Source organism: Triticum aestivum, chromosome 3B (genome assembly GCF_018294505.1).
Source record: "Triticum aestivum cultivar Chinese Spring chromosome 3B, IWGSC CS RefSeq v2.1, whole genome shotgun sequence".
Classification (NCBI taxonomy): domain Eukaryota; kingdom Viridiplantae; phylum Streptophyta; class Magnoliopsida; order Poales; family Poaceae; genus Triticum; species Triticum aestivum.
The window spans coordinates 556,269,920-556,279,927 of record NC_057801.1 but is presented as its reverse complement, the minus strand read 5'-3'; the positions used below and the strand labels follow the sequence as shown (position 1 = coordinate 556,279,927).

The following is a 10,008-nucleotide window of genomic DNA, read 5'->3' as shown; positions in this document are numbered from 1 at the left end:
CTGATCCGTTTAATTTTTTTCATTGTGTGAGAGGGTGACGCGAAAATAAACCGATGAAGTGGGGGTAGGGGACAAAAAAAATCTACGAAAAAAGACTAGCGAAGATGGGACAAAAAAACCATGATAAGTGGGACAAAAATTGACCGGCGGAGACTACCAACTGCTTCATTAGGAATAGAGATAGTTTGATAATCGAACTGAAGGCAAGGTAACCATAGGGTCTATGCGCAAAAACAAAAAAAGGGTAACCATAGGGTCGCGGCAGAAATTTAACCGCCCCTGCGATAACTCGAAATCCACGGAAAAATCGCAATGCAAGCAGCAAACGCTGGGGCCAAAGAAAAGAAGGAACGACTGGTCCAGGGCGAGGCCAGTTGGAGGGGCGCCGTCTATCCACCCACATCCGCCACCACCGTAGCATAGCAGCAGCAGAGACAGAGCGCAACACCAACGCGAGCCCGTTCCGTACCCTGACGCTGCGGAGCGCCCACGCGTTCCCTTCGCCCGCTCCGCTTCCTCTCCCCCAAGCCCAAGGCCGCCGCCTCAGGTAACCGAGCTCTGCTCTCTCCCCGCCCCGCCTTGAGTTTTTACGTGCCCCGCCGCACCAGTCCTCGCCTTGATACTTGAGCGCCTGTTCTGCAACTCAAAACAGATTGACCAACATTTAGGGATCAGAGGAATCTGCCTTGCAATTTTTAAAGTAGGATCTCTAGCACTGCTTTTAAATAGGAATATGCATTTGTTAATTCAGGTGTATTTTATTATTTCAAGCGATTTGGTAAAACTATAATGAGTTTCAGGCAAAGTTGCTTCAGTTGATGTTAGAGCATGTCATCGTTTATGTGCTCTGGTTCAGTTGTATGCCCCATTGACTAGCTGCTTACGACTGTATGTAGGTGTGTTGATTGCAGCGGTGGTGATCGACGACCCGTGCACGTTTCGGACCTACTGCATTGCATATACAATGCAAGGCATATCTGTGTGCGGTTCGGTCGTCTCGCCCCACGGAACAAACTGCAGATCAGCCTGTGTTGCTAGGAATGATCTGAGGTTCTGTTACAAAATAAATCCAGTAAGCCATGGGGCATACGCGTGGCACTGGTGCGCGGAAAAGCTGCACATGGGGACCAACCGTGGAAAAATAAACACCACAGTAAGGACTAATGCCAGATGGTTCTTTGGAGGAGATGCTCGTAACAGTAACAGTAACAATAATGCGGCCGCGAGGCTGGAGCGCAGTGAGTCTGCTAACGAAGACATCTTGATCTTCTACTTTCAGCTGGATGTACAGACTCGGATACAGGTGAGCGCTTGCTTCTTTACCACCACCTCGCCGCAACTACTAATACCGGACAATTGTCTAGATTACAGTCTACTAGTTAGTTGAATCTAACATCGTTTCACTGTTGCTTCCACTGATAACTGATACATTCAAATGTTTGATATTTATTTATGCAAATCGAACCTCACTATTGAACTGCTTGGTTCTTGCCAGTATGCATTGAATATAGAGCAATTTGATGCGGCAAAGCAATTGAGGGAAAAGCTTGCTGAGGTACCTTAATGACCTTCACTTCTAAGATAAGTGAATTCTGAGGATAATTTCTCTGTGAAGAAAGTCTTATCTCTTATTTTGTAGATCGAAACAGAGGTAACTAGGCAGCGCGAAGCTAAAAGAGGTTCATCGAAGAATGAAGCTCAGGATAAATCTTTAAATCTCCTACGCGCGCGGTATGTTGATATTTCCTTGTTACCCATAAGGAGAAGATTTAAAATACTTTTAACATGTACATTTTCCCAATGTAATCAATATGCTCTGGTGCTCCATTTTTCTTATTTAATTAACATGTAGGCTAATCTGGTAAGGGAAAATTTGTTGTGGGATACTCCAAAGTTGGTTCGTTTGGCAGATAGCTTACCTTTACCCTTTTGTTGCAGTGCAGATTTGCAGAAGGCTATTGAGAGCGAGAACTATGCTTTGGCAGCTGAGCTGCGTGACACAATTTCTAAGCTTGAGGTATACCAAAACTGAGGTGTACCAGTCATGTGATGATTATGTTAAATAGCTTGACTTCAAATGTCATGTAGGGTGATTCTCTGGCACTCTCTGCTAAAGCCCTGGCTTACCAAAGTGTGAAATATGAGTTTCGACTAGGGCAGAAAGTACGCCACAAAGTACATGGTGAGTAATTTTGTACCATCTGTTGTTGTTGAAAGCTCTGGCATGCTAAATGACAGCTCATAATTCCATTAATTTTTATTTCTTATGCGTTCGACATTCTAACTGGTAGGGACATATATGTGATATATGAATACTTTATCAGTATACTTGAATGGATATTTATTTATAACCTATAGAAAGTAAACATATCAGTGTTGGTCACTATCATTTTTTGTCAGCAATAGTTTGTCAATTATTTAAGTTGTTCAAGTTTGCATTCCTACAGTCTGGGGCTGAACTGAACCATTGAAAGTAAGCATATGTATCTCTCGATGCTAGTGTAGGTGTGCCCCATATTTAGGTAATTATACTGTAGTAGTATATGGTTTGAAAGAGTTGAGTTTTTTTTCCTTTTATCTTTATTCATTTGTTTGTCATTGGGCTTATTTTTTTGTAGTTCAGCACTCACGATTCATTCACCTATGTGAGACACTAGTTTATTTTGTCTTTTGATTTCTCCTGCTGAAGGATATAGAGCTGTGATATGTGGCATGGATCCTGTGTGCTGTGAATCCAAGTCATGGATGGAGACGGCAAACGTGGAGAAGTTATCTAAAGGGCCAAATCAACCTTTTTATCAAGTAAATGCTGCTTCCGGTTTAAGTTTTCCTCAGTATCCACAGTTCCAAGCAAATCTCAGTTAATTTTTCTTGTAGCATCTGCAAGATATATTTTAGTGCTAATTTTGTCAACTTTAGAGTTTAGATTGTGTTACAGCATGGATGTTACATTAGCGCAATGACAACCATTGATATATGATTCTGGCAAAGGATAACTTAGTGACATGATGCGTCTTTTACTTGACTTATCCTTCTGTGGCCAGTTGGCCCAAAGTCCTGATCTTAAAGCCATGATTGTACACCTTGCACACAAGTCCTGAAATTGCTGAGAATCCTTTGCAAGGCTGTGATGGGAACTTTCATTTGTAAACTTAGTTACCATGTAAGCTAGCTCATCATAGCAATATCTGTGTATCCTTCTTACTTTCCTCCTTACAATATAGCACATTAAGGCTTTCAATTATGCATTGAGGTGATGGAAATAGGCCCCTCCCCCTGCCCCCGCGGCGACAATGTAATAAGTAGGAACCCAAATCTGCGTCCATGAGGACATAAACCAGGTGTTGAGATTGTATGCTCCCCTACCCAGGTGAGCTAGGCTCACTTCCCTGAGGTGATGATATTCACAATTGTTCTGTTTTTTAACCCTGACTAGTTAATCATGCCCTTCATGAGGAAAACTTGTGAGTTTAATGTGTGAACACTGTTTCTCTGTGGAATCTAGATTGGCATCTTCGTTGAACTTTGCTTTAGCTTCAGCATGGTTCTGCATGCTCATTGTGTGCAATTTAATTTACAGGCTTCCAAATCTTTTTTAACTGGTTCTAAATCTTTTTGTACACATTATGATGCTGTGGTATTGCTATTTTTCCAGGTGCTTGTTGATGTACATGCTGACCCAGAACTCCTTGTTGCATATGGTATTATTCTCTTCTTTTCCTGATCCGTATATATTTTTTGGGCTTCCAAACTGTTTTTTTCAGTGAACACAATGCATGCCATTTCTGTGCCCTTCAGGTACCATGTGCTGAATCATGTTTGTTCTAACTTTAGTTTCTGCTATGCTATAACTCATAACACTTCCAAAAATATGTATCAAAATATATCAGTATTTCACTATGTCTCCTTACACTTTTTTTTGTCGAGAATGAAGGGGAAAACCCTTCTGAGTTCTAATATCCGAAGCCAGCATACAGTTCATCAACAGTTTTTAAAACAGCCGAAATGAAAAGAAATCAGGAGCTATATTTTCCCTTGTACCTACCCTGAAAGAATGTAGGATGCGGCATGTTCTCCAGTCTGTTTACTATACATAATCTTCGCTCGGCGAACATGGATCGGCTGTGCGTTGACTGTTCTGCTACACCATTGTGGAGACAATGTCATGATATCTAGAAAGCTGGTGGAACCAAATCAACAATGTCTAAGATGTGGAACTTTAATAAGCATACATTTTTATGTTTTAAATAATGTACAACACAACAAGATAGCACGCTTTTTAATAATCAAATCCGTTCATACTTTTTTTGTTTATCATTGCCATTTTGAGATATGTTTTTCGCTTTGTAATTTCAGTCGCAGAAGAAAATCTTTCTGAAGCTGAAGAATCAGAGAAAGTGAGTTTGAGTTCCTCGTTTGCTTGGTTGTTTCCCCCCTTTTTTTACCAAAGTGAATTATTGATGTTTCCATTATTGTAATATAGGGAAGATTTGAGCACCCCTACACCGAATTCCTATTTTATGGCGAGGACACAGCTCGGGACTTCATTCCTGTGAAGCAACTCCGTGAGAAGTATGACCAGCCACGTTATGAAGCTTCTGGAGATGAAAATGACGACGATGACACTACAAATAGCTAAACGGTGAGGCTGCACTGAGAATGTGGAGTTTGTCTATTTGGAATAGACTATCAACTCTTCTTTTTGCAAGGAAAATAGACTTGCAAATTGACCTGATTTTCATTCAGGTAGCAGGAGTTTTTCTAAGAACATTCCTTATTCACCACCACCAATGAGGATCAGACAAGATAGAGAATCAAGGTACTATCTAGCGTAGCTACAGTAGCACTGAGTGGGCAGGTGTAATGAAGACCGAGTCGTCGCGGATATTGCAAGAAATCACAAAAACCCGCAATCAGAGGAGCTACATGCAGTATCCGACCTTGCAGATTGGGGAAGCATTGCGCTGATAAAATGTGCAACTTCCTCCTGCGCTTTTGAGTGCAAGTGGTTCTAAAGTCAATGAATGTGAAGAAGATCCTGATGGATATTCAGTGTATATTTGGCCGAGTTCTACTGCAGCTCTGTCCCCTCTGATGGGCACATGTACATAGCGTGCTTACTACTACATCATACGTACTTGCAATTTTGCTGGAGTATATGGTATAAGCAGGGCTTCACGTACAGTACAGTACAGAAGTTGGGCTTCTTGTGTTTGGTTAAGCTTGAGCTGCCAACTTCTGGGTCCAAAAGCTATAAGCTGAAGGTCTTCAGCAAACCAACTTCCTTAGGGCAAGTCCAACACGGATCACCAAGACGAACAGTCGAACACATCAAATGCATATATCAATACCACCTTAATCATATGTTTAATTGTTGCAAACATGTGCAATCACAAACAAAAAGCATCGGATGTTCAATACGTATTTACCTCCAACTGATCCCAAAAGTCAGGTTGTTTGTGCCAAAGACGCCCTTCTTTGGCTCCAGCCTGGCTATCCGTGGCAAATACTTCACCCTTCGACACCCTCCAACTACCCAAAGCGCTTCAACAAGCAGACATGGTAGGCTAGGGCAATCTTCGCCAAATCAGGATCCTAATCCAACATCTTCATGAACAATATCTTGGAGTCATTGGAAGCAACCTTGGTCTCAAGATTCTTCACCTGGAGCTTGAGCTTGTCTTGCATCCTCATGAACTAGCTAAACCTCTTCGTCGTCTTTGACTCCTTCACCTCAGGCGCTTGACACATGTCTCCTTCGTAATGATGACCTCGAACTTCTCCTTCATCTTGTCCGCTGCCCCTTCTCGTTTCTCCTTCTCCTTTACCCACTTCCTCCCTTAGTTCCTAATCACCTTCTTCGCCTGAGCAAGCCCTTCTTGTGTTGGAACGACTAGATCATCACCTTCTCCTTCATTGAGCACGGCGGTCTTCATGAAATTGGCAATAGTGGCAGGCCATTTCATTTGCTCATTCAACTTCATCCAACAATGCATAAGAAGGTTATTAAACTAAAGATTCAACAAATGATCTCATATCCTTATTAACGTTTTTTTGTATCTAAACATACCAAGGTTCGTCCATATCGCTGAGAACTAGGAGTTTTACTCGTACATAGGAATGACGGATATCATGTAAATAGTGATGGTAAACATGGATGGATCAAACAAGTAATACATGTAACAATCCACAAAGGGTTTGGTATTACAACAAGATGGAGATGGAGGATGTTGATGATGGATGATGGAGATGGTTGATGTCGTTGTCCCCTTGCATGTGGTGGTGAAGATGACGATCTCCTCCTTGCCAGTCCCCCCTCCAAATGCCTTCAGGAGGCTAGGGTTTTGTGTTCTGGATGAGTTTCTGGTTTGTGTGTGCGTCTGATCCACAACCCGATTCCATGGGGTGGAAGTAGTCGACGAAGAGGAGGCAGCGGCAACTGGTACGAGCGCTTGTACTAGATGGCGCCTTGCACTCTAGAAGCGCTACGCTAGCTCTGGCTTTCTTCAAATTGCTTCATTCTTTTATGGTAGTTATTAATCACATCATTTGACATGATTTTATCATCATTTCCCGGAGTTCTTTCCTTAGTTCTCCATTTACTTCCAAAAACACATCCTGGGGGAAGTTGACAAAAAAAGTGCGCGAACGCAGCAAAATTCCACAAAGCCTACTGTGTAGGCATAAAATAATGATAAAAATGACACATAATTTGGATTTGTCACTATTTACTCCCCCTTCTAGGCCCATCTTGATCCTTTCAGCATGGTACCTCTGGTGGCAACACCATCAGCTGGTAAAGCGCTTGGTGTTCCAATCATCGGAGAAAACAATGATGTCCGTTAAAGTCGTAGCAACAACCTATATCAGATCGTTGACCCCAAGCCATCGGCTCAAAGGGGGTGATCACATGTTGGGAAACGTAGCATGCAATTTCAAAAAAAAATTACGCTCACGCAAGATCTATCTAGGAGATGCATAGCAACGAGAGGGGGAGAGTGTGCCCTGCCACCTCTTGAGCTTGCGTTGATTTTTCCCTTGAAGAGGAAAGGGTGACGCGGCAAAGTAGAGTAAGTATTTCCTTCAGTTTTGAGAACCAAGGTATCAATCCAGTAGGAGACAACGCACAAGCCACCGAATACCTGCACAAACAAACACCAACTTGCACCCAACGTGATAAAGGGGTTGTCAATCCCTTCACGGTTATTTGCAAAGTGAGATCTGATATAGATGGATAAACGGTAAAGTAATATTTTTGGTATTTTTGGTTTATGGAACGGAAAGTAAAAGATTGCAAAGAAAGTAAATAGGAAGCTAAAATTGTAGATCGGAAACTTATATGATGGAAAGTAGACCCGGGGGCCATAGGTTTCACTAGAGGCTTCTCTCAAGATAGAAAATATTATGGTGGGTGAACAAATTACTGCTGAGCAATTGATAGAAAAGCGCAAAGTTATGACGATATCTAAGGCAATGATCATGAATATAGGCATCACATCCGTATCAAGTAGACCGATTGCTGCCTGCATCTACTACTATTACTCCACACATCGACCGACTCCTGCCTGCATCTAGAGTATTAAGTTCATAGAACAGATTAACGCATTAAGTAAGATGACATGATGTAGCGGAATTAACTCAAGCAATATGATGAAAACCCGATCTTGTTATCCTCGATGGCAACAATACAATACGTGTCGGTTCCCCTTCTGTCACTAGGATCGAGCACCGCAAGATTGAACCCAAAGCTAAGCACTTCTCCCATTGCAAGAAAAACCAATCTAGTTGTCCAAACCAAATCAATAGTTTGAAGAGACTTGCAAGGATATCAAATCATGGATATAATAATTCAGAGGAGATTCAAATAATATTCATAGATAAGCTGATCATAAATCCACAATTCATCGGATCTAGGCAAACACACCGCAAAAGAGTATTACATCGAATAGATCTCCAAGAACATCGGGGAGAACATGCTATTGAGAATCAAAGAGAGAGAAAAAGCCATCTGGCTACTAGCTATGGACCCGTAGGTCTATGATAAACTACTCACGCTTCATCGGAGGGGCAATGATGTTGATGTAGAAGCCCTCCGTGATCGAATCCCCCTCCGACAGGACGCCGAAAAAGGCTCCTAGATGGGATCTCACGGATACAGAAGGTTGCGACGATGGAAAAGTGGTTTCGTGGCTCTCCTGGAAGGTTTTGGGATATTTGAGAATATATAGGCGGAAGAAATAGGTCGGTGGAGTCACGAGGGGCCCACAAGGGTCGGGGCGCGCCCTACCCCCCTAGGCGTGCCTCCCGACCTTGTGGCCGCCTCGTGGCTTTCCTGACGTGCACTCCAAGCCCTCTGGATGTCTTTTGGTCCAAGAAAAATCATCGCGAAAGTTTCATCCCGTTTGGACTCCGTTTGGTGTTCCTTTTCTGCGAAACTCTAAAACAAGGAAAAATAGGAACTGACATTGGGCTCTAGGTTAATAGGTTAGTCCCAAAAATCATATGAAATAGCATATTAATGCATATAAAACATCCAAAACAGATAATGTAATAGCATGGAACAAACAAAAATTATAGATACGTTGGATACGTATCAAGCATCCCCAAGCTTAATTCCTGCTCGTCCTCGAGTAGGTAAATTATAAAAACAGAATTTTTGATGTGGAATCCTACCTAACATATTTATCCATGTAATTCTCTTTATTGTGGCATGAATGTTCAGATCCGTATGATTCAAAACAAAAGTTTAATATTGACATAAAAATAACAATACTTAAAGCATACTAACAAGATAATTATGTCTTCTCGAAATAACATGGCCAAAGAAAGTGTATCCCTACAAAATCATATAGTCTGGCTATGCTCCATCTTCATCACATAAAATATTTAAATCATGCACAACCCCGATGACAAGCCAAGCAATTGTTTCATACTTTTGATGTTCTCAAACCTTTTCAACTTTCACGCAATACATGAGCGTGAGCCATGGACATAGCACTGTAGGTGGTATAGACGATGGTTGTGGAGAAGACAAAAAGAAGGAGATAGTCTCACATCAACTAGGCGTATCAACGGGCTATGAAGATGCCCATCAATAGATATCAATGCGAGTGAGTAGGGATTGCCATGCAACGGATGCACTAGAGCTATAAGTTTATGGAAGCTCAAAAAAGAAAACTAAGTGGGTGTGCATCCAACTTGCTTGCTCATGAAGACCTAGGGCATTTTGAGGAAGTCCATCATTGGAATATACAAGCCAAGTTCTATAATGAAAAATTCCCACTAGTATATGAAAGTGGCAATATAGGAGACTCTCTATCATTAAGATCATGGTGCTACTTTGAAGCACAAGTGTGGCAAAAGGATAGTAACATTGTCCCTTCTCTCTTTTTCTCTCATTTTTTGGGCCTTCTCTTTTTTGGCCTTTTCTCTTTTTTTTATTCTTTTATTTCCTCACATGAGAAAATGCTCTAATAATGAAGATCATCACACTTTTATTTACTTACAACTCAAAATTTACAACTCGATACTAGAACAAAATATGACTCTATGTGAATGCCTCTGGCGGTGTACCGGGATGTGCAATGAATCGAGAGCGACATGTATAAAAAATGATGAACGGTGGCTTTGCCACAAATACGATGTCAACTACATGATCATGCAAAGCAATATGACAATGATGATGCGTGTCATAATAAACAGAATGGTAGAAAATTGCATGGCAATATATCTTGGAATGGGTATGGAAATGTCATAATAGGTAGGTATGGTGGCTGTTTTGAGGAAGGTATATGGTGGGTTTATGGTACCGGCGAAAGTTGTGCGGTACTAGAGAGGCTAGCAATCGCGGAAAGGTGAGAGTGCGTATAATACATGGACTCAAAATTAGTCATAAAGAACTCACATACTTATTGCAAAAATCTATTAGTCATCGAAGAAAAGTACTACGCGCATGCTCCTAGGGGATAGATTGGTAAGAAAAGACCATTGCTCGTCCCCGACCACCAC

The 10,008-nt window shown here is 41.7% G+C and overlaps 1 protein-coding gene across 2 annotated transcripts; it reads left to right on the top strand.

Annotated features, from left to right (window-relative positions):
- The first annotated feature begins 320 nt into the window (after positions 1-320).
- LOC123070880 (clp protease adapter protein ClpF, chloroplastic) lies at positions 321-5,206 on the top strand. Of its 2 annotated transcripts, none has more exons than XM_044494261.1 (11): positions 321-547; positions 897-1,303; positions 1,496-1,555; positions 1,640-1,731; positions 1,939-2,017; positions 2,089-2,182; positions 2,690-2,802; positions 3,656-3,701; positions 4,357-4,397; positions 4,484-4,642; positions 4,754-5,206. In XM_044494261.1, the coding sequence occupies exons 2-10, from the start codon at positions 965-967 to the stop codon at positions 4,637-4,639; spliced, it is 1,020 nt and encodes a 339-aa protein (XP_044350196.1). In that variant the 5' UTR covers positions 321-547; positions 897-964; the 3' UTR covers positions 4,640-4,642; positions 4,754-5,206. The 2 variants fall into 2 exon arrangements, with proteins under 2 accessions (XP_044350196.1, XP_044350195.1); XM_044494260.1 differs by having other exon boundaries at positions 4,747-5,206.
- Positions 5,207-10,008: the final 4,802 nt, after the last annotated feature.